Source organism: Myxocyprinus asiaticus, chromosome 38 (assembly GCF_019703515.2).
Source record: "Myxocyprinus asiaticus isolate MX2 ecotype Aquarium Trade chromosome 38, UBuf_Myxa_2, whole genome shotgun sequence".
Classification (NCBI taxonomy): Eukaryota; Metazoa; Chordata; class Actinopteri; order Cypriniformes; family Catostomidae; genus Myxocyprinus; species Myxocyprinus asiaticus.
Genome location: NC_059381.1, coordinates 19,951,551 through 19,977,166, shown reverse-complemented (window position 1 = coordinate 19,977,166; position 25,616 = coordinate 19,951,551). Strand labels below are relative to the sequence as shown.

At 44.4% G+C, this 25,616-nt stretch overlaps 1 protein-coding gene across 5 annotated transcripts in view; it reads left to right on the top strand.

Annotated features, from left to right (window-relative positions):
* The window catches only part of arhgap32b (Rho GTPase activating protein 32b), a 153,379-nt gene that overhangs the window by 60,806 nt on the left and 66,957 nt on the right, over positions 1–25,616 (top strand). For 3 of the 5 annotated variants that reach the window (XM_051678375.1, XM_051678374.1, XM_051678376.1), the window contains 2 exons: positions 4,548–4,661; positions 17,100–17,208. In XM_051678375.1, the coding sequence (XP_051534335.1) occupies positions 4,573–4,661; positions 17,100–17,208 (198 nt within the window). In that variant the 5' untranslated portion in view covers positions 4,548–4,572. Of the gene's footprint in view, positions 1–4,547; positions 4,662–6,317; positions 6,372–14,766; positions 14,874–17,099; positions 17,209–25,616 lie in introns of those variants that run through there. The other 2 variants (XM_051678378.1, XM_051678377.1) reach the window with 2 other exon arrangements.

Below are 25,616 nucleotides of genomic sequence, written 5' to 3'. Positions count from 1 at the left end.
ATGAGGGGTGCCAGCGTTTGCAGCATCCCTTCAAGATCTATAAAAAAGCCCTGATCATCAGCGTTAGGTGCGTAAATATTAGCCAAAATCAACCGTTGCCCCTGAATTTCAGCTAAAACAATAATTACTCTTCCTAATTTATCTTTAGTCTGTTTGAGACATTTGAATTGTAGATCAATATAATATACAAATGTTTATCAATATTATGACTCCCTTGCTCTTACTTGAGCCAGCACTAAAGAAAAGATGTCCACCCCATATCTTCCCAAATTTTTCAACTTCCTGCAGGGAGAGATGTGTTTCTTGAAGAAACACTATATCATATTTTTTACGTTTAAGAAAAGTAATAACCTTCCTTCTTTTTATGGGGTGCCCCAAACCATTTACATTCCATGTGGAGAGAGACAATCCACTCATATTAACATTTGACATTTTGATATAGTAAAATCATTTTTGATATTGATAAAATAAATTGTCAAAAACAAAATTATACAGACCACATTCCCCATTAGTGAAACAATCAAACCCCGAACTTCCCCCCCCGAACAAAACAAACAGAAAAAAGAAAAAAGTGCACATTAACCCCGTGCACGAAAGCGCCAACCAGCGACAATCCCTCTAAACTCAAAAGATCCATGAACGCCCACGAGCCCCCATGACAACTTTGCCATCGGATTGCTCAATTTTGCCTCACAAATTTGTTAGAAAAAAATTACATAACAGAAAATACTTTGTAAATAAACCCCAGCCAATAGGAAGAATGAACACAAAGAACATGTAGATTCATTCACGGAACTGTCTCAAAGGTGTGATCTTCCACAAGACAAATTCCAGCTGATATAAAACTATTCAGAATCCTCGGACAGACAAACGAATGTTCAGTGAGCCAGCTGTTATGAGTTCAGCGGTTGACGTAATCATTCCAGTTCTCTTTGTCAGTTATTGTTTGTTGCTACTTGAGTTCACGTTTGTTTCACTATCATCATCTTCATTAAAAGCCTGCAATTAGATCCAGCGTCTCATCTCAGCAATTATTTGTTACAGATATAACCATATAAAAGACATTTAAATATCATTAAGTAAAGCATTTTTAATAGTTTGTATTTAAAACCAAACACAAGCAATAATTAACACAATTCATAATGCAATAGTTAAGAGAATTGACTTGATAAATCCACAGATTTGTAATAAGCTAAAAGTTAATTAGTTGTAATATTATTTATATAGAAATCATAAACATTAAATAATTTAAAATTAACTATAAGTTAACATTATAGCCATAAGTAAGATTAATAAACAAGTAAAAAACTAAGTAAAAAATAAAGAAATACAAATGACCTGTGAAAAGCTGTTAAACGATTTTAGCACTGCATGGGGGAGATACAAAATAATTTTGTTGCCACTGGTCTGACAAACTGAGTGAGGTCTTTTGGATACAGCAAATGAAACAAAACTAAACTGCACTTCAGCTCTCTCTGTGTCATCAGTTTGATGCCAACTCTCTGAGAAACAGAAAATAACCATTATTTAGTATCATAAAAACCTTGATGCAATGAGAAATAATTGAAAGATATGTACCTTTTATGTAATTGTTTTGAAGTCAAATGTCCACTTTGACTTCCACTTCTCATGGCTCTGATGATAATGGTGGCCAGAACTTCAGAAGTGCTCTGAGTTAGTTGAAGACCTTTGCTAAAACCCATGATAAATTAATATGGCATCTTCAATAAAAAAAAAAAAAAATGCATAATTATCATATTTTTGTAGTCTACATGACAATAAAATTACAAACACCAAATACAAGTTGAGAAATTGAAACATTTCCATCACTTCCTCTCTTTGACTTTGGACACTTGACATATTCACACTCTTGAACAGAGCTTGATTAATCTCTTTATTTCAGTGCAGTTGTATTAATACAAATAAAAATGACTTAATTCAGTGCTGTGATGTGCTCCTGGAAACTTTAGTTTTTCCCATGTTTTCTTTTTTCAAAGAAAATTAAATGATAACAACCTGGTTTCAGGATTACTAGTCAATCCACAACCGATATTTTAGTGATTCAAGTTTGAAATTACTTGCCTCCTGGCGGAGAATATCGCAGGCCTGGACGAAACAGTTTTGTCAACATTTATTCTTTGTGCTTGCTGAAATAAACATGTAAGTCATAAATAACAAGGAGTTAGGTCAAAATAAATAGAAATAACAAAATTAATCAACAAGTTAATTTATTTCTCTTACCAGGGTAACGTTGCCCTCAAGCTTTCAGCTCAGTCGACCTTCTGTGACCGTTTACAGTTTGAAATAGGATGCTTATATGTTTTGATCACTTGCACGAGTTGGTACGTTTGCAAATGCGCGGCTAAAATGTGCCATTGCACTACTTAGATGAAAACAGCGCTACACGGTCAAGTTGTTTGCTGTTTATAATAAACATAATTGTTGCCATCTTTTGTTGAATTATGAGTCATAATAAACTATACCATAGACTGTATATTAATACAAAGATAAAAACGTTGTATAAAAGAAAGGACATTGGATCTGATCAGCTGTCATTCATTCTTTTCTAATCAAACCCAAAGCTGTAGAAGTACATTGTAAAAGTTAAATTTTTCTGCAGTATGAAATGCAAAAGTAATGTAGTGTAGTGTTAATAAATAGTTTCCAACAAAACTTTCAATAGTGTAATTAATGCATACACATACATACTCGCATTAAGCAACTGTCAACCCAAAGAACCCTTTTGTGCAAAAAGTGTTATTGTTTCTGTAAATCTTTGTAAATAGAACCTTTTTGGCAGAAAGAGTACTTTGGAGCTGAGTAAAGAAACCTAGGGTTCTATATAGAACCCCAAAGAACCTTTTTTTTTTTTTTCTAAGAGTGTACAATGGAAGTGTATAGGTCCAATCTGTAAACTATACTCACACTTTCAAAGGTATAGCCACAAGTTGTAAACAATATGTGTGATTTGAATGGGATAAAATTGCTTACTAACCTTTTCTGTGTAAAGTTGTATCTAATTTTATCTAACTTAATTGCCATTACAACGTAAAACCGTAAATCCTAAAATGACTGTAAAAACAACAATTGAACAAACAACTTTACAGTTCAAATAATACATGTGTTTCAACAGAAGAATTAATGTAAGCGCTTTTATAAAATTATATGCTTCACTTCATGCCTTTAAACCCTCCAAAAATTGGCCCCATTCACTTCTGTTGTAAGTGCCTCTCTGTAACTTCGATTTTTGCTTTTTTCAAAGTTGAAATAATTTATTGTGGTAATCAACATTAAGCCACAAATGCTGTCGACTGAACTTTACCTGTATTGAACCCGGAATATTCCTTTAAAGATTGGTCACATTTACCTTTGCACTGCGAAACTCTGGCATGGTAGGAGTGGGTGGATGTGAAGCAAGTGTGAAACTACTAACCAAACAAACTCTTTTTTTTTTTTTTTTTTAATGTTGCCCTTTACACTTTAGGAGAGTGAGGTTATAAAGAAACTCGCTGCTAAAAGGATTTCCTCATCTATTGTGAATATTCAATTTAGTATGCACAAAGCACTGCCCACACAGAGGTCACTGCCAAACCAAGCAACATCCTATTTGTCAATGCTTAGAATTTTTTGTGTAAAAGTTTACCAAACTTGAACCAAACACAAAATTTGTGTAGAGAAATACAGCAAAAAATCGTGCAGGTTTCCCATTTGAGATGACTGTTGAACTTTGCAGTGCAAAGAAAAAAAAGCTTTGTTAATCGGCAAAGCGGGCACTTTTATCAACCGAAACAATGAAAAACATTTTGGCAATAGTACACACTAAAGGCCAAAACATACTCTATGCGAGTACATGGACGCAGATGCGAGTGCTAGGCCACCACATTGCCACGTGTGGTCCAGTTGAACATGTTTATCGTGCGATCTTACGTTACCATGGTGGGAACAAACCTCAGTATTCAAGGGGGCGATAGTTACCTTCAAATGTCTGTGCCATTAAACTGAATGTGTGCCATTAAACTGGATGTGTTATTATTCTGGTAATTTGCAGTAAATATATTGACTGTAACTAGCTCAGCAATATTCTCTTCAAACTGTTGCTCCGCCATGACAGTAGTTTAGTTGAAAGAGGAAACTCACCGTAGAAGCAGACAGTTCAAACTAACCTCGCTACAGTGGCCCTTGCGGTAACGTTGAGAAGGCAATGTGTAGTTGTTTTCAGTTATAAAATGGTCTGACACATTTTAGAACGCAACAATCTGTGAAATCGAGAAGATGCATCTGCGTTCACTTACGTGCGCAGGGTGTGTTTTGGCCCTAAGAATGTAAATTACTTTTTTTTTATGGATTTGTTTGACTTTGCTGCTTCTTGCCTCCTCAGATAGACACAAAAATCATACTGTGTCATTGTATCTCCTCTGCTATTTTTAGTATAATATTTCCACTGTCCATCTTCTACTGGCTCTCTCTTTTCTGACTCTACATCTGTTTTATTCTATGTCTCTCATTTTCTCTCTCTCTCTCTCTCTCTCTCTCTCTCTCTCTGGCAGGCTGCTTCTGCAGTGAGTCAGTATCATGGAGGCAGGCAGTGGGGATGCTGCAGTGGTGGGAAGTGCAGCTCTCGGACTGCTCGGAGCCACTGGACGTCATGACATTCCTGACAGGTAAGACTCACCATGTTTCCTACCTCACCTCATCAGACCTCCCCAGGGTCTTCTTACTCGCACTGCTATTCCACTATTATGCTGCTGCTGCATTTAAGCTGCCTGTTTGTGTATATATGTGTCTGCATTCTTGCCCCTGTGTATGTGCATGTCCCTGCCTCAGCATGCCCTCTGCTGCCCTGCTGTTTCATTCATAACTGTAGAGGTTATTTCTCTGTGCTGTGTGTGCGCGTAATGAAGGCTTGCGCACATACATTCTATTTCTCTCCAGGGGCTCAAAGAGAAATGTCAGAATTGTGAGTGCTAGGAGGTTCAAGCAGATGTAGCTGAAATGATGTAGGCTAAAGGTTCTTAGATCCAGTGAAATTTCCAAATCACACCATTCCAGGCCAATTATATGCAGAAGAGACAGACAGATCACCAAGATGCTGTCAGGAATGCATATTCCGGATTTTCAAGTTTTCAGTGTCAAATAACATGGTGCTGTGTGTACAGCCTGTATGAAAATCCATGATGCTGTGTAGTAAAGCCCTGGCAGCCAATAAAAGCATACAGCATTAAAATGCCAGTACACTCCCACCCAACCACCCACTCTCACGGCTGAGCTCTGAGCAATAGTCATATGACCGGTAGCGCTCGAGAGCATCTGCATGCTTTGCTAATGCTGGCTTCCTCAAGTCTAAATCCTTCTCCTATCACCTTCTTTTAATTGTCCTGAGTTTGAGGATTATTGTCCAGCAATTTTTTACCCTTAGCCTGTCTTGAACTGGGTCCAAATCTGGGATCCCTAGGGTTGGCATGGCAGCCACAGCTAAGCATAGATTACATATTGTCACAGCGTTATAGACCATTTCAAGAATGTAAACAAAAACAAAGTAATTAGAACGGTCCAGACATATTTCTGGGTTTGCCCTTTCAACAAAGTCTCTTTTTCAAGGAAAGTCAGTCCACTCGGTGGCCATTTTTGGAAAGTTCTTGGGCAGTTTTGGCAGCTATTTTCTATGTAAACAAATGGCATGAAAGTGCAGCTCCTATCTACATGAATAGGGAAAGACCGAAATCTCCAAAACAATTGGTCAAGATTATGATAAAAGAACATATTTCAAATAAGCATTAAAATCTGACAACACTGTGCGGCTTTACTTGAGCGGTCCGGCATCTGGCCCACTTGAAATGGTTTATAGTGAAGAAAGGCTTCATAAGGACAAGGGGAGGTGACATGTTCTCTCAGCTGTTGTGAAAAGCATTCCAAATTTGGTCATAGTTTCCATACACACCAATGATTTATAGTTTCTGGGGGAACGCTTTAGCTGTAGAGGCTTTTGCATTTTCTTCACAGTCCCCAGTACCCTGACTTACACCTCTGCAATCCTTCAATTTGCTGTCCTGCCACTTCACTGCATGAATATCTTAAAAAAGAGGCCTCTAGAATATACTTTGACATTGACCCCCAGCCAGTAAGGCAAGTAGTCCAAAAAATTAGCTTTTTGAAGTGCACAACCGCTTGCAGTAAGTATACTGTAATTCTTAACTTCATTTTGTCCATCTCTGCTTCAGCATGATATCTCTGAAGTAGATCTGTTAGTTGTGTGACCATTTACGTGCCATTACAGAGATAGTTATTATCTGAAGCGTCTTGCTGTGGATTGATTGCAGGGCCAGTTTGCCTGGAGCAACTTGAGGTTCAAGGGCCCTAAAGTGATAAAACAGGTTTGTGATCTTAGTGAATTTTCTGAGTTACTGCTTGGATTAAAAACCACAACCTTTGTGTTAGCGATTTTTAATCATTAGGTTACTGTTTCCATGCATGGCTCAATTTCACCTAGCTCAACACCTTACTGCTGATGTGATTTGCAGGTTAAGTGGGATCTTTGAAATAAATAATTTTACAAGTGTAGTGATCAGTTTGTCATGTAGTGAAACTTAATTTATGTTTTTAAAAATGTTTTAAACTTTTATAACCAAAGGATTAGCTGTTTATTGATAGTTATTATGATATCTGTGTTTGTCAATATCAAGAGTCAAGTTGTCCTGACTGCATACTATTGGTACTACATACTAATGTAGAATGTTGTTTTGTAATTACAATTTGTCATATAAACATACAGCCAGTGAGTCAGATGTTAATTCAATCAGGTCATATTACTCTGAATTGGACTACACTAGTTTTGCTTTGTTTTTGAGTACAGTCAGCAAAAACTTGTCTATTTATTGCCCTCCAAGTCTTTTTTATTTAATCACATTCATTTCAGACTGCAAACTCACAGCTCGGTTGGAATATAATTCCATTTGCTGTGGCAGTGCAGAAAACATTTGATTAATATTGATTTTATTGAAAACTATTTATTGACTGCTCAGTTACTCTAGCAACATAGATTTACTCATTGTATTCATGAAAAGAATATTGGTCCAATATAAACCCTTGGGTGAAACTGAATAAACAGCGAAGAGCACTCTGCTTTCAGAGATACAGTATTTCATGCTGACAGAGTGAATTTCTATCAGCAGTTTTCTGTCACTTGACAAGTTATACAGTTAAAGTCAGAAGTTTATCTACACTTAGGTTGAAGTCATTAAAACTCATTTTTTAACCACTCCACAGATTTCATATTAGCAAACTATAGTTTTGGCAAGTCGTTTAGGACATCTACTTTGTGCATGACATGAGTAATCTTTCCAGCAATTGTTTACAGACAGATTGTTTCACTTTTAATGACTATTATCACAATTCCAGTGGGTCAGAAGTTTACATACACTATGTTAACTGTGCCTTTAAGCAGCTTGGAAAATTCAAGAAAATGTTGTCAAGCCTTTAGGCAGTTAGCCAATTAGCTTCTGATAGGTATGATGGCTGGTTGACATCATGGGAAAATCAACAGGAATCAGCCAAGACCTCCACAAGCCTGGTTCATCCTTGGGAGCAATTACCAAACACCTGAAGGTACCATGTTCATCTGTACAAACAATAGTACGCAAGTATAAACACCATGGAACCATGTAGCCATCATACCGCTCAGGAAGGAGACACATTCTGTCTCCTAGAGATGAATGTAGTTTGGTGCGAAAAGTGCAAATCAATCCCAGAACAACAGCAAAGGGCCTTGTGAAGATGCTGGAGAAAATGGGTGGATAAGTATCTATATCCACAGTAAAACAAGTCATATATCGACATAACCTGAAAGGCTGCTCAGCAAGGAAGGAGCCACTGCTCCAAAACCGCAATAAAAAAGCCAGTCTACAGTTTGCAAGTGCACATGGGGACAAAGATCTTACTTTTTGGAGAAATGTCCTCTGGTCTGATGAAACAAATATTGAACTGTTTGGCCATAATGACCATCGGTATGTTTGGAGAAAAAAGGGTGATGTGTGATGTGGAAAATGATGTGGATACATTGAAGCAACATCTCAAGACATCAGCCAGGAAGTTTGGTCACAAATGGGTCTTCCAAATGGACAATGAACTTTAAAGTTGTGGCAAAGTGGCTTAAGGACAACAAAGTCAAGGTATTGGAGTGGCCATCACAAAGCCCTGACCTCAATCCGATAGAAAGTTTATGGGCAAAACTGAAAAAGTGTGTACGAGCAAAACTGAAAAAGTGTGTACGAGCAAGGAGGCCTACAAACCTGACTCGGTTACACCAGTTCTGTCTGGAGAAATGGGCCAAAAATCCAGCAACTTATTGTGAGAAGCTTGTGGAAGGCTACCCAAAACGTTTGACCCAAGTTAAACAATTTAAAGGCAATGCTACCATATACTAACAAAGTGAATGTAAACATCTGACCCACTAGGAATGTGATGAAAGAAAGAAATCTGAAATTAATAATTCTCTCTTCTATTATTCTGACATTCCACACTCTTAAAATAAAGTAGTGATCCTAACTGACCTAAGACAGGGAATGTTTTCTATAATCAGATGTCAGGAATTGTGAAAAATTGAGTTTAAATGTATTTGGCTAAGGTGTATGTAAATTTCTGACTTCAACTGTACATCCTCAGTGACAAAGCATTCCTCCAAGACTTGTCTCTGCTTGAAACAAAACTCTACCTGTAATATTGACTGGTCCTGTATTACAACATCCCTTAGCCTGTGCTGGTAGCACTCAACAATTGATTGAAAATAATGTAAAAATGTGTGATTCATCTGGTTTTGATACACCAGTCTTCCATCATTCTGTCTCCAAAAATCCCTCTTTATGATTGAAGAGTCGCAAAAGCATATGGCCTGTGATTTCAGTGCCAGCAGCCTCTCATCTTGAAACTGTTTCATCTTGAGCAATTTTAATAGAAAAGTGTTGCTCTGTGTGTGCTGTTCTGATTCACAGAATCACATTACTTCACTGACACTCTGCCACTGAAGTTGGCAGATAGAAAATGCTCTTCAGGGACAGCATGCTCTAAAGGCCCAGTGTCTCCTATGAACACTAATTTAGACCAGCTCTCTGAACAGAGTCTCAGAGGCTTTTGTAGCTATTGTTTTGATAATTACAGCTCGAATATGCCAGAGTTTCTACATGGTTGTGTGTGATTAAATGACAAATTTCATTGCAGTGCCTTCTCTCAAGGATAGAACAAGCTACCTAATGAAAATGCTATACAGTATTTTTTTTCAAGGGAGTATGTAGGGTACAGTCTGAGACCTTCTTGACCATATGATATCTCCAGAGCTTGCTCAGAAAGGATCTTCAAGAAAGGAGAAGCTTTGATACAAATTTTCCCCATTATTTTGCTTTCTCTCTTTCTCCTCTGTAATCTGAGTGTTAATAAAATGCTGACTCAGAATATAGAGCCACTTTCATGATTTATGAAAACCAAGCATGACCTGCACTATCCTCCAGGACTTAATGACCTCCTTTGGGATGTGAGGAGGGTATTGTGACATAACACAGCGACCACTCCATCTTGACCAATGAAACATTCCAATTATTTCTGTTGTCCTGCACTGGATGAAGAACAAACATCCATACTCGGACTGAATTATTTATCAAGATCCAGTAGGCCAGAATCTCACCATCTTGAAAGTTTTTGTTGGGCTTTTCTATGCCTTTAATGAATAGATCCAGCCTGATCTCATGAAAATTACACTTTGGCAACATTATATAATGTTGTTCCTTATGTTTCAAGGCTGATCCAAGGTGAAATGTCCACTGTGTGGTGCTAAAAGAGAGTAACATTTTCTGTTAAATAGGTGATTTTAATGCTCCATCTAAAAAACCTACCCCAAACCTTAAATCTAAACGATATTGTCGTCATAAGCAAATGTAAGATGAAATACAGATGAGGTTTTGAAGGTTTATGCTCTATCAAGTTTTAAATCAACAAAACCTACCTCCTTACCCTAAACCTAACCGATATGTCATAGAAAGCAAACACTTCATTTTTTGGTGCTTCTATGACACTTTCGGTTTACATGTTGACTTGCATGCTCTTCTGGACTTGTACACTGTGCAGTTTTGTTGCATTTGAACAAGCTAATAAATGTAGTTGGTTATGTAATTGTAAAAGATGACGCAAGAAGCAGTTTTCCTTCTTCAGGTGAGGCTTTATTTCCCCTCTTCCTCGACACCACTTTACAGTTTACCTTTAGATGCTGTCTAAACCCTAACACACACTGTTTCTACAAATAAACTCACTATTAGGGAATCGTTGCTCTGGCTCAGCTCTGTCATATCCAGTCTCTCTCTCGACTGAGCGTTGTGTCGCTCTCTTTATGCCGCTCTCCCCGTGCTCACTGAAATTAGAGACAGGTGTTAGACATAATTTAGCTCAGGTGTAAGCGCCCTTACCGCTTTCTCTCTCCGGAGAGATGCTTGACCACGCCCCCGCTGCCACATATCCCCACCGCCCGACTCAGGCCGGGGCGACATCCGGCCTGCCTACCACTCCCCCGCATTCCTGGAAAGGAAGTCGGCGACAGCCATCTGCGCCCCCGGTCTGTGGACCACCTTGAACTTAAACAGCTGAAGAGCCAGATACCAACGGGTGATCCGGGCGTTAGTATCTTTCATGTGGTGGAGCCACTGGAGTGGGGCGTGATCTGAGCAGAGGGTGAAGGCCCACCCCAGCAGGTAGTATCGGAGAGTGAGGACCGCCCACTTGATGGCGAGACACTCCTTTTCCACGGTGCTGTACTTAGTTTCCCTTAACGAGAGCTTACGGCTAATGTACAGCACCGGGCGCTCCTCCCCCTCCACCACCTGCGAGAGTATGGCCCCCAGCCCCCTGTCTGAAGCTTCTGTCTGTAAAACAAAAGGGAGAGAGAAGTCAGGTGAATGTAACAGCGGCCCCCCGCAAAGTGCGGCTTTAACTTGCGTGAATGCCCGTTGACACTGCTCCGTCCACTGGACCGGATCTGGAGCTCCCTTTTTAGTGAGATCAGTCAGCGGGTTGGTGACGTCCGAATAATTAGGCACAAACCTTCTATAATAGCCAGCCAGCCCCAGGAACTGTCTCACCCCCTTTTTGGTCTTGGGTCTCGGGCAGGTCGCAATCGCCGCTGTCTTGTCAATTTGGGGACGCACCTGCCCGTGGCCCAAGTGGAACCCCAGATACCGTACCTCCACCCGCCCAATCGCACACTTCTTCGGGTTCGCTGTGAGTCCCGCTCGGCGCAGCGATCTCAGAACCGCCCTCAGATGTTGCATATGCCGCTGCCAATCATTGCTATAAATGATGATGTCATCTAAATAGGCAGCGGCGTAAGCTGAATGCGGCCTGAGGATTCGGTCCATGAGACGCTGAAACGTAGCCGGGGCTCCAAACAAACCGAATGGAAGTGTCACAAATTGGTGTAATCCAAACGGTGTGGAGAAGGAGGTTTTCTCACGGGAAATTGGTGTCAAGGGGATCTGCCAATAACCCTTCGTCAAATCCAATGTCGAATAAAACCGAGCAGTGCCCAACCGATCGAGCAACTCATCAATGCGAGGCATTGGATACGCATCAAATTTAGACACCGCGTTGACTTTCCTGTAATCCACACAGAATCGCACAGACCCATCGCTCTTAGGCACTAGAACAACTGGGCTGGACCAATCACTGTGGGATTCTTCTATTACCCCCATATCAAGCATCGCATCCAATTCTTCCCGAACAATTTTCTTTTTGTGTTCGGGTAGTCGATAGGGGCGGCTACGTACCACCACCCCCGGCTCGGTCTCGATGTGGTGATGGATGAGGTTTGTACGTCCCGGTAGAGGGGAGAACACATCTGCAAACTCCTGTTGCAACTTGGCAACCTCCACGAGTTGGCTCGGTGAGAGGTGGTCTCCGCAAGTGACCGGTGTGAACTGTTTATGTTTTGAACTCACCTCCGCTCTGAGCTCCGCCTTCTCGGGAACCACCGTGGCCAACGTCACGGGGACCGCCTCCCTCCACAATTTTAGGAGATTGAGGTGGTATATTTGACGTGCGTCCCCTCTATCGGTTCGTTTAACCTCATAATCGAGATCTCTCACTCGTCGTGTGACCTCAAAGGGTCCTTGCCACTTGGCGAGTAATTTAGAGCTCGATGTGGGAAGCAATACAAGCACTTTATCTCCCGGTGCAAATTCCCTTAGCTGAGTTCCCCTGTCATACAGTCCGTGCTGTCGTTCTTGAGCTTGGAGCAAATTCTCCTGTGTTAGTTGCCCCAAGGCGTGGAGATTTACTCTAAGATCAAGAACGTACTGAATTTCATTTTTACTGTTTGAAGGTCCTTCCTCCTAGGCCTCTCGCATTACATCAAGCACGCCGCGTGGGCGTCGCCCATACAGCAGCTCGAATGGGGAGAAGCCAGTGGAGGCTTGCGGGACCTCTCGTACTGCAGATAACAGGGGGTCGAGCCATTTATCCCAATTTCTAGAATCATCGTGCACGAACTTACGAATCATGTTTTTGAGGGTTTTATTAAATCGTTCCACCAGGCCATCCGTTTGAGGATGGTATACACTGGTGCGAATCAATTTAATATTTAATAGTTCGTACAGTTCACGTAGTGTTCGTGACATAAATGTTATGCCCTGATCGGTGAGGATTTCTTTCGGAATCCCCACCCGGGAGATTATTTTGAAGAGTGCCTCCGCAGCACTGCGTGCTGAGATGTTGCGAAGAGGCACGGCTTCCGGATATCGCGTTGCATAGTCCACTAGGTCCAATACAAAGCGAGGTCCGCATGCTGACCATTCTAATGGCCCGACGAGGTCCTTTCCAATTCTCTCAAAGAGGACCTCGATCAGAGGGAGAGGGCGCAATGGCGCTTTTGGGGTGGCCGGTGGGTTAACCAGCTGGCATTCGCGGCATGCCGCACACCACCTGCGGACATCGCCGCCAATGCCCGGCCAATAGAAACGGGCTATTAGACGGTTCAGTGTTTTCCTTTCTCCTAGATGACCTGCCATGGGATTATAATGAGCCGCCTGGAATACCATTTCCCGACGGCTCCTTGGAATCAAAAGTTTGGTTGTATCCTCTTTGGTCCGAGTGTCCTGTGTCACTCGATACAACCGCTCATTTATAATTGCAAAATAGGGGTATGAAAGTGCGATGTCAGGCTGGAGTCGTTGACCATCAATGACTCTCACTTGGTCAAAGGCATGTTTGAGGGTTTCGTCTCGCGACTGCTCCAAAGGGAAATCCCCCTCAGGGAATTCCCTGAGAAGGGCAGGGGCTGCAGCCTCTTCCCCTCTCTCGTCATCATGACGTGGAGCTGTCGAGGACGGCCCCGGCTCCGCCTCCCCTGCCAGAGCATCGCACATCACACATCTCCCCATTTTCACACAGGACCCATCCGCGCAAATTCCCTTTAATAAAACTCTAAAATCAGGCCAATCAGTCCCCAAAATCAGCAGATGGGTGAGGCGGGAACTAACCGCAGCCTCCACTCTATGCTTTTTCCCCCGAAATTTAATTGTCAGGGTCACCACCGGATACTTGTGAATATCCCCATGTACACACTTCACCTTCACCGTTTTGGATGTGACCAATGCCTCGGGTTGAACCAGGCGTTGGTGGATAGTGGTTTGATTACACCCGGTATCCACCAGCGCTTGGTGAGTACCCCCCTTGACACTTACCGGTATCCGGTACGCTCCGGCCCGGTCGGGGGCAGCCTGTGGGAGGTCAGAGACCCGCACCACCGTCCCCAGCTCCTTCAGAGGGCACTGATCTCAGAAGTGGCTCGGGTCTCCGCACCTCCAGCAGGCCGGCCCAGGCGCTACGCCCGCACTTGCGTTGGCGGGCACCCCCCTGAGGGGGAGAGCGGCGGGGCATTGGAGTAGGGGAAGGTGTCGCCTCCCACACCCGGGGAACTGGTCTCAGGGGCTGAGTTCCTCCTCGTCTGCGTGGGGCAGGAACGGGACCTGGAGAGAGAGCAGATGAGAGAGAGAGAGGGGAGGGGGATAAACAGAGGGAGGAGAGAAAACGTAGGAGGGATCTTCCACCCTCGGGATTGCCGCCATGTGGTCCTCCGCAAGTCGGATAGCTTCCTCCAATGACGCCGGGCGGTGGCACTGGACCCACTCCGCCATCCCTTTTGGCAGTCGAACTATGAACTGTTCCAGTACCGCCTGGTCGATAATTCCCTGGACGTCGCGATCCCCCGCTAGCAGCCATCTTCGGCAGGCGTCACGGAGCCGCTGGGCAAAGGCAAACGGGCGGTCAGAGCTTTCCAACTTCAAGCTCTGGAAGAGTTGACGACTTTCCTCCAGAGTGCGACCAACCCGTTGCAAGATGGCTTTTTTTAGATCTCCGTAGGCCAGGAGGCTCGACGCTGGCAGTTGTTGAGCCGCGAGCTGGGCTTCCCAGGACAATAGTGGGATCAATCGGGCTGCCCATTGGCTGAGCGGCCAGCCCCAGATCTCGGCGGTCCGCTCAAACAAATCTAGGAAAGCCTCGGGGTCATCCGCCGCCCCCATTTTCTGTAATGCTGGCGGGGGTAACGGCGTGGGTGTGTCCGGGGTTGCGGCTGAGGATGCCCCCTGGCTGAGGAGGCTCCGGATCGCCTGCCGGTCCTCGGCTTGAGCATGCATGAGCTCGACAAACCGGCAGTCTTGATCTTGTCGGAGCTCAAGCAGCGTTTGTTGGTGGTTCCGATGTAGGCTGGCGAGGGCTTGGAGGATCTCCGCCAACTGGGAGGACTCTACGGGACGACCTCCATCCATCTTCGACCCAAACTTCAAACCCGGGTTTCGGCACCAGTGTAAAAGATGATGCAAGAAGCAGTTTTCCTTCTTCAGGTGAGGCTTTATTTCCCCTCTTCCTCGACACCACTTTACAGTTTACCTTTAGATGCTGTCTAAACCCTAACACACACTGTTTCTACAAATAAACTCTCACTATTAGGGAATCGTTGCTCTGGCTCGGCTCTGTCATATCCAGTCTCTCTCTCGACTGAGCGTTGTGTCGCTCTCTTTATGCCGCTCTCCCCGTGCTCACTGAAATTAGAGACAGGTGTTAGACATAATTTAGCTCAGGTGTAAGCGCCCTTACCACTTTCTCTCTCCGGAGAGATGCTTGACCACACCCCCGCTGCCACAGTATTGTAAACATTAAAATGTTTACAAGCCGCCTTACAAATCATGCTCTATAGTTAAGTTGTTTATATTTTTATGAGTAGTAAATATTTATGATCTGATACTCTGCCAACTTACTTGTGGTTTGTGTGAAAGTTGAATAAAAGACAGTTAGCATGGGAAATTCTCTCAGAAAACTAGTCTTTAAATGTATTCCCTTTAAAGCACCACCCCTTCAGCCATTCACATTCAAATGGACATTTTTTGGTCATTTCATTGCGTCTCATGCTGTTTTTTAAGCATCCTGCCACAAGTGTTGTGTTAAGATTGTGTGTCAAGTTAAAAATAGTCCAACTTTTAAAAAATGTCTTGAGACTTGTTTTGCACATCCCTAGCATCCCCAAAAGAACACCACAACGCTCTGCACCACTGTTTGCACTCCGTAGTCAAAGTTTATTTTTTGTTTAAACTTGCTGTACATTGCCAAGGAAGTAAATAAGAGGAAGGCCTCATTGATGCATATATTTTCTAACATCACCAAGAAAACCCTGCTCCTCTCCACACAAACATAATAAGATCACACCATGCCTTATTGAGCACTCTTGTTCCATGAATGATTCCCCCACCCAAAATACACACAGACTCATGGCTGACCTTTGTTGTAGTTCAAACTAATGTGATTAATCAAGGTATTGATTAAGCACTGCATTTGGTTGCACCTGGATCAGCAGAGTCCTGGCAGCAGTGTCATAATGCAGCACTCTGTTGCTTTCTGGATATTCTCCATGATTACTGTTGCAAACTCTGCTGTTTCAGAACTTCATGGAGAATGACAGTTTGAGGTCAGCTACTTATGGATAACCCACCTCCCCAATTCCCCCCAGAAGTATGAGGAGGATGTGTGGTGCTGGGTCTGTTTCATGTGATTCTAAACTGACAGTGAGAGGGGGAAGGTAGAGATGCATGTAGTTTTCATCTGATATGTAACTTGGATGAATCCTGCTCCGCCACATTGAGGCATTAACAAACTAATGTCCCGTTTACACCTGGTTTTCAAGTAGGGCTGCAACTAACGATTATTTTGATAATCGACTTATCTAATGATTATTAGAAGGATTATTTGACTATTTGGGCAGTTATTGCAACAATTAATCATTAGCTCTTAACCGACTATTCAGCTTGTGCCTCGACTTAAAAGGTTGTATTAAATGTGCTTGCTAACAATAAAGAGGACAAAATCATCTTTTAAAAATACCTCTAAATGACATTCACTGAATTAAAGGAAGAAAATACTTTAAGTTTAATTCAGTAAAAAATTCACTGCAGCTAGATTATAACGTGATGGCTCGCAAATTATTGAATTATAATATATGTAATTTTGCATTTTTTATCGTGAAGAAAATTGGCAGTACACAGCTTTATTAATAAGTGAGTTTTTTTTTTTTTTTTTTTTTTTAGTTAAAGATGGATTGAAGTGAACAAAAATGAGAGAGGGTAGTCTTCACCCCATTATACACTGCAACAAAATATGTTTTAGATTTGTTTTTGTTTTGGCTTGTTTGTGTCACTGTATACTGTATCAACTTAAAATGAAGGTCCCGTTCACTTACAGTACGTTAGCAAAGGTTTCTACGTGCTATTGTGGAGGGATCTCTCAGATCCTTGCTTTGATTACCTGCTGCATACTTGATAATCATTTTTCCCCTTTATGTCACTGTGATTAGTTTCGACATCTTGCCTAATTGAAATTATGCTGCTATTAACACCTCTGTGAAGGATGGGATGTTCTAATTTACCGTCTTCATTTTCACTGCCACACTGTCTGTCTGATATTCTATTCAGCTCCCTGTAGTAATTCTCTATGGCAGGCACAAAGTAGCCTGTATCCTTTAAGTTCACAGCCAGGCTATCAGTCTGACCTCTCTCTCTTTTTTTCCCCTCTCGCTCCAGGGGCCTGAGGCCTGGACGGCACCCGGAAGAGGACGACATCGTTCCAGAGCTTGCCAGAAGTATCCACCCCCGAGAGCGACCTGATTGGGAAGAAACGATCAGCGCAATGGTGAGAAGCTCACATTCTCACACGAGTTCAGCGTCTGCCACCCACACTCTTCATTTAGAATGCCAGTAGTAAAGAGAGCAGATAGCACCTTTTCTCTGAAGCTGTGACAATTAAAGGTTGACTGCTTGCTGTCTGATAGAGGCTCAGGCAATATCGCACTGGAAATCTCAGAAGGATAATAATGTGCTTTTGATTTATTATGTAATTGCACTTTAATGTCTTATTTCTTTTACATGACAAGACCTGTATTGGTGCGCTAGACTTGTATGTATTATTACCTGTTCATGTAAACTATGTGTTGTCAAATGCCTACAGACAAAATATGAATAAGTAGATTACCTCATTAATTTCCACTAAAGCACGACACCATCCATGACAACTTTTTCTTCCCAACCTTTGTTCAGTATTAAATTAGTTAAATTCAGGATTATTTTACCAGCACTGACATACTTGCATTCAGTGGAGCTGATTAGAAACCTGTCTCCATGGCAACTTGACTGTAGGCTGAAGTTGTTTTTGAACACAAACAGATTAGCGAGGAAATATCAAGGGAATCACCATGTATCAGCTTACTGGTATAGCAAATTAATTTAATGCTCTTCGGCTTGATTTTACACCATTGTGTACCAGGGTATTAATTTAACTTGTTAACTCATCATGGGCATTGAGCTCAAGTCACTGTTGTCTCTTCACCAGCATGACCTAGTTTTGGTGTCATTTATAGTGAAGTGAGACTGTAAAGATCAACAGACTGTGTGTTACAAATAATGAAACGGAACCAAATCTAGACTGGACCCTGTCGGGTAGTCACACCATGTTCTACACTAGAAACTTGTCTGTTCTGCATCATGGCTCATTTGAGCACTGCATGGTTAAGAGGCGTTTAATAAACCCTTGTCTGGCAGATAAGAGCCACACTTTCAAAAGCATTATTCATATTTCATGGGTGTTCATGAATCACTTCAATGTTTTGGTTGGCCTTGCGAAGATTACTGAGTGTGTCTTTCACTTGGCAGGGCATTGAAGTGACTGGTAACAGAGTTTTATAAAGCATACCAGCTGTCAAAAGATTTATTCTCTGTTTTCATTTAGGGAAGGCAGGGCACACTTTTAACTTTAGTAAAAAAGGAGTTCAAGGTCTCTGGGCTTTTTTTTTTTTTTTTCTTGTTTATTTAACCTGCCTTTGGCCCTGTCATAGCTCTCTATCTTCTTCCATTACTCAGCTGGTCTATTTTATTAAGGCTGCTGGTACTCCCTGATGCTGCTAAAAGATATTCTCATTGTGCTCTGCACTTTAAGGGTGGTTCTAAAGAGATCAGTCTCTCAAAAGCTATTATTTGCACAGAAAAACTTGATTTAGGAGGGGAATATTCATGTCCAGTTAAAGGCTATATTCAGTGCTTGTATGTGCCATCATTTTGGCCAAGCTCTTGCCTGTATTTGGTAGTATTTTTAAAAAAATTCAGGTTTCCTCTGTTAGATTTTTCATAGAATAATGAAAACTCTGCATCAAACTCAGTGTGAGTAGTTTTACTGCAAAAACTTGTTCGCAAAATAATAAAATATTTGCATACTTGTCGTTTTGCTGCATTGGACTTTGTGTGAATAAAGGCACATACACTCACTTACCACTTTATTAGGAACACTAATAAAATGGTCCTAATAAAGTGCCCAATGTGGTCTTATGCTGCTGCAGCACATCCACCTCAATGTTTGATGTGTCGTGCATTCTGAGATGCTATTCTGCTCACTACAGAATAGCATCTGTCAGCTTGAACCACTCTGGCCATTCTCCGTTGACCTCTCTCATCAACAAGGCATTTCTGTTTGCAGACCTGCTGTTCACTGGATATTTTTTTGTTTTTGGCACCATTCTAAGTAAACTCTAGAGACTGTTGTGCATGAAAATCCCAGGAGATCAGCAGTTACAGAAATACACAAACCAGCCCGTCTTGCACCAACAATCACGTCATGGTCGAAATCATTGTGATCACATTTTTTTCCCCATGCTGATGGTTGATGTGAACATTTACTGAAGCTCCTGACTCATATCTGCTTGATTTTATGCATTGCACTGCTGCCACACGATTGGCTGATTAGATAATCGCGTGAATAAGTAGGTATACAGGTGTTCCTAATAAAGTGCTCAGTGAGTGTACTTTGGGAGAGGTTCTTATTCGTTCTTCGTTCAGGGGTAAAAGAAGTTCTAAAAAGCTGAGCAACAGTATATTGTTTCCCAACATTCAGACACCCGCCATATCGCTGTGGGAGGCGTTTAGAAGTACATTTAAATATGAGGATGCTACATGTAAACTTGAACTAAAGTGACATTTAAATATGTTATCAAAGACTTTATGCCTCATTGTATAAGAAGCTGTTTTAGCAACTCAATGATTAAAGTAATACATATGCAGTAGAAAATGTTTAATTTGTCTTGTTTACATTCTGAATTCATGATGTTAATGCGCTAACATGCTATACGCAGGCATGATATGTGCGGGTACACTTTGTTATTGTAATATATGATGACTGATACTATTGAAAATATGGGTGTATAAAAGAGTGTTAATGGGCAAAATAAAGACAAAATAATTATATTTTACTTAGGGATGTGTGAATGTCTTTCGCTGAAGATGCAAATGAGTGAATTGGCACTTGAGAGTATTTCAAGTAATCAAGATGGCGCCACGGATGGCAGCCTCGGTGTGGAGCTATCCAGTTCTTTTGTTGTTTTTGTTTGTTTGTCCAGTGTTTAGTAATCTTTTTCCAATCAGTTTTACCAGAGACGAACTGCTGAACATTCGGCAGCACAAACCAGACAATCTTTTCCCGGTTTTTGACTATTCTGATGTTTTGCTGGACATTTTAGTCGGAGGCGCAGCTGTGTTGTTTAAACGTGCTATGAGACACAGGCGAGGGAAGCGAGCCGCCGTGCTGGTCAAGCTCCAACAGCATGGCTTTCGAACAGCCGAGTATTCATCTAGTGAATCTCTGCTCTCTTCCTAACAAAACGGACGAACTACATCTCCTCACCCATACAAACAAGGACTTTTCAAACTCTGCTGCCTTGTGCTTCACAGAAACCTGGCTGAGTGAAGTGAAGCATATCGCTCTGTCCCTAGAGCAGCTTTTGGACTCTCTGATCACTGTCTGGTTCATCTTCCAACCTACAGGCAGAAACTAAAATCAGCTAAACGTGTAGTAAAGACTGTAAAGGGACTGACCAATGAAGCAGAGCTGGAACTACAAGCCTGTTTTGACTGCAATGATTGGTGAGTATTTGAGGCTACAGACACCAATCTGGATGAGCTCACAGATATGTGACATCATATATCAGTTTCTGTGAGGATATGTGCATTCCTACTAGGACTTATTTAACATACAATAATGACAAACCGTGGTTTACAGCAAAACTCAGGCAGCTTTGTCAGGCAAAAGAGGATGCTTACAGAAGTGGGGATAAAATCTTGTACAATCAGGCCAGGAACACACTGAATAAGGAAATCGGAGTGGCTAAAGAAGCTGTTCTGATAAGCTGAAAAAGTTTCCTGCTAACAACCCTGCATCAGTGTGGAGTGGCCTGAAACAATTTACTAACTACAAGAATCCATCCCCCAACACTGTAGGGGACCAACAACTGGCTGACAACCTCTGACCTTCACTTCACACAAACATCAACACCTCCTGCAACCCCCCTCCTGCTACTCAACCTGCACTTAAGATCTGTGAAGAGGAGGTGTGCCATGTCTTACGGAAACAAAAGACAAGGAAAGCACAGGGCCCAGATGGTGTTTCACTCACTTGTCTAAAATCCTGTGCTAACCAGCTGGCCCCCATCTTCACACTGATCTTCAGTAGATCAATGGAGGAGTGTGAAGTCCCATGCTGCTTCAAACACTCAGTCATCATTCCCAAAGAAACCCAAAATCACAGGACTTAATGACTACAGACCCATCGCTCTGACATCTGTGGTCATGAAATCATTTGAGAGACTGGTGTTAGCCCATCTGAAGGACATTACTGGACCCTTTCTAGATCCCCTTCAATTTGCTTATTGAGCAAACAAGTCTGTGGAAGATGCAGTCAACATGGGATTGCATCATATCCTGCAACATCTGGACAGACCAGGTACATATGCAAGGATCCTTTTTGTGGACTTCAGTTCGGCTTTCAACACCATCATCCCAGCTATTCTCCTGACTAAATTACACTCTCTGTTCCCACATCAATCTGTCAGTGGATCACCAGCTTTCTGACTTACAGGCAGCAGCTAGTGAGACGGGAAATTCACTTCCAGCACATGTAAAATCAGCACTGGTGCCCCACAGGGATGTGTGCTCTCCCCACTACTCTTCTCCCTGTATACAAAAGACTGCACCGGCAAGGACCCCTCTGTTAAACTCCTGAAGTTTTCAGACGACACTAATGTCATCGGTCTCATCCAAGATGACAATGAGTCTGTATACAGAAGGGAGGTTGAACGGCTGACTCACTGGTGTAGTCAAAACAACCTGAAGCTGAACATGCTCAAAACGATGGAGTTTTGGTCTCTATGCAAACATTCGGACAGATGTAGGTACGTTTGCACCAGCTCCCTAATAACTCTACACCCTGATGTGTACACGTTGACAGATCTTGAGTTTCTGAAAAATGTAAACAAAATTAGCTGTCTGCCTCATGGTAGGTGGAGCACCTACCGATGACATGGACCAATGGCAGTAAGATGTTTAGCTGCCAGTAAGAATTTTTCCTAAAAGTTTGGCCAGGCGAGCTGTTACAAACCACCGAAACAAATGCAGAAGCACTTTCTTTTTGGACAGATTTTGTTCTAAATGACACCCGAGATTAAACAAGTAGTATTCAGCTGGTAATGTTATTCTAACATTGCAACCTCCATGTCAGACCCCCTCCATGTAGAATAAAACAGTTTTTATAAGGTTACTGATATGACTGAAGTCGTCATGGTTACTTGTGTAACCTCCGTTCCCTGATGGAGGGAACGAGACGTTGTGTCGATGTAGTGACACTAGGGGTCACTCTTGGGAGCCCGAGACACCTCTGGTCTTTGATAAAGGGCCAATGAAAATTGGCGAGTGGTATTTGCATGCCACTCCCCCTGACATACGGGTATAAAAGGAGCTGGTATGCAACCACTCATTCAGGTTTTATGCTGAGGAGCCGATATAAGGTCCGGCCATTTCAGTGGGTAGTTCAGCGTTGTGGCAGGAGGGACACAACGTCTTGTTCCCTCCATCAGGGAACGGAGGTTACACAAGTAACCATGATGTTCCCTATCTGTCACTCACTTGACGTTGTGTCGATGTAGTGACACTAGGGGTCCCAGCCCGTTTTGGAGGCGTCTGTCATGACCACAACATGCCTGGAGACCAGTTCTAAAGGAACACCTGCTCGTAGAAATGAGAGGTCGGTCCAAGGGCTGAAAAGACGGTGACAGACCGGCATGATGGCCACGCGATGTGTCCCGTGGCGCCATGCCCATCTCGGGACTCGAGTCTGGAGCCAGTACTGAAGCGGCCTCATATGCATCAACCCGAGCGGGGTGGCCACCGCTGAGGATGCCATATGCCCCAGGAGCCTCTGAAAAAGTTTCAGTGGAACCGCTGTTCTCTGTTTGAATGCCTTCAAACAGGCCAGCACCGACTGGGCATGCTCGTTCATAAGGCGCGCCGTCAAGGAGACAGAGTCCAACTCCAATCCGAGAAAAGAGATGCTCTGAACCGGGAGGAGCTTGCTCTTTTCCCAGTTGACCCGAAGCCCTAGTCGGCTGAGGTGTGAGAGCACCAGGTCCCTGTGTGCGCACAACATGTCTCGAGAGTGAGCTAGGATTAGCCAATCGTTGAGATAGTTGAGAATGCAAATGCCCACCTCCCGTAACGGGGCAAGGGCAGCCTCTGCGATCTTCGTAAAGACGCGAGGAGACAGGGACAGGCCGAAAGGGAGGACTTTGTACTGATACGCCTGACCCTCGAACGCGAACCGCAGGAAGGGTCTATGTCGAGGAAGGATCGAGACGTGGAAGTACGCATCCTTCGGGTCTACCGCCGCGAACCAATCTTGATGCCGGACGCTCGCCAGAATGCGTTTTTGCATCAGCATCTTGAACGGGAGTCTATGTAAAGACTAGTTCAGTACTCACAGGTCCAAGATTGGCCGCAACCCACCACCTTTTTTCGGTACGATGAGGTAGGGGCTGAAAAACCCCTTCTTCATCTCGGCTGGAGAGACAGGTTCTGTCATAGAATAAGGTGTAGCAGGGTGCCATGGAGGGTAGCAGGGTGCCATGGAGGGTAGCGATCTCCACGCAAGGTAGCAGCATTTTCGCCTTCACCAAGGTGAAGTGGACACCGCTGAACCTGGGCGGACGCCTGGCGAAGTGAATCGCGTAGCTGAGTCGGACAGTCCGGACCAGTCCTCGCGACGGATTGGAAAGCTCAAGCCATGCGTCCAAGTTCCGCGCAAGGGGGACCAAAGAGACAACGTCATCGGACATACCGGCAGGAGGGGCCTCGTGGTGGGGCGGAGCTCGAGGTGCCACACCACGTCGTGGCCGTGCTGAGTCTAAGGACATCGAAGCACTTACCTGGCTCCTTGTGACCACCCCCGGAACAGCCTGGGATGGGGGAGGAAGAGGCCTGTCCTCGTGACCCGTGGAGACTGTCACATCGGGGGCGGATTTGTGCCACAGCTGGGCGCTCAGGGGCGGAAGACCGCCACTGGAGCACCAAACCTGCCAAATAGAGTGGTGGACGGTGGTCGTGATGACGGCCGTGCACACTGGATACGTGACCCAGGGACAAGGAAACCGCTCTTGCTGAGCTCTTGAGTACTGCTGCCACTTGGGCATGCAGCGCAATTAAATGCAAAAGGTAACAAAAAGATGGAGAGATCTGCTTACCAGCTCCAGAGCAGCGGGTTTCGTTGTCCCTGGGTCGCCTGTCTCAAGGGCGCTTTGAAGCCTTTCATGGGTTCTGGGCGGCCGCGAGACGGGTGGCGTCTGCTTCCTGCGGTGGGCTCCACGCAGGGGCTTGGCCAAAGGGGTGGGCTGCGGTGGAGCCGGTGCAGTCACCGCAGGGGGACGCCCTTGGCGATGAGTAGACGGGGTGCAGGACCTTGAGCCATGCCGGGGCAGGATATGCCGGCTAGCATCTGTCTACTGCTCCACCATCGAGAACTGCTGGGCAAAGTCCTCGACGGTGTCGCCGAATAGGCCCGCCTGGGAAATGGGGGCAGCAAGGAAACGTGTGTTGTCGGCCTCGCCCATCTCGACCAGGATGAGCCGAAGGTGGTGCTCCTGGACCACTAGCGTGGCCATCGTCTGCTCGAGAGATCGCGCCGTGACCTCCGTCACTCGGAGAGCAAGGTCGGTCACCGAGCGCAGTTCCTGCATCAATCCCGGGGCGGAACTACCCTCGTGCAGTTCCTTTAGCGCCTTGGCGGACTTGCAGGAGAGCCATGGCGTGCAGGGTGGAGGCGGCTTGTCCAGCGGCACCGTAGGCCTTGGCCGTCAGAGATGACGTAAACCTTCAGGCCTTGGATGGGGGCTTTGGGCACCCGCGCCAAGTGGCGGCGCTCTGCGGGCTGCGAGCGTCTTTATCCACCGGGGGATTGCCAAATAGCCCTTGGCTGCCCCACCATCGAGGGTAGTTAGGGCGGGGATGCTGAAAAGATTGGGACCGGGCAGTAAAAAGTGCCTCCCGCGACCTTGTCAGCTCTTCATGCACTTCCGGGAAGAAAGGAACAGGGGCAGGGCGTGGCTTTGAGCAGCGCCGCGAGCCCAGGAACCAATCACCGAGCCGTGAGGGTTCAGGGAGAGCAGAGCGTTCCACTCTAGCCGACACTCGTGGCTGCCTGGGAAAGCATGTCGTCATCTCCGCGTCAGCCTGTGACTGGGCAATCGTCCCCGAAGGGAGGAGCCCAGCTGAGGCTTCCGACTGGACAAGCCCGCTCTCCGATGCTGCGCTCGAGAGCTCATCACTTTCGCGGGCTCCGAGTAAGAGGTCGAACTCGCTGTGAGACGAGCCGGCGGACTCATCCGGAAGCCCGATCGGGGCAGACGAGTGTGCTGGGGAATGGGAGGTCCGCGAGGGGATACCCGGCGGAGGCGGTCCCATTGGGGTCCCCAAATCTCCCCCAGTGCTAGCCACGCTGGCCTCATACCCATGGGTAAAAGGACCAAGGCGGGGAGCCTCTGGGGTGGCTTGCTTTCTTACGAAGGCGAGCCGCGACCGCAGCGTTGCCATGGACATGTCCTCGCAATGAGAACATGACCATCCACGAATGCTGTCTCCGCGTGAACAGTGCCCAGACACGAAAGACAGTGATCGTGACCGTCAGAAGGCGAGAGATAACGAGCGCAACCAGGAACAACACACAATCGGAAGAAGCAT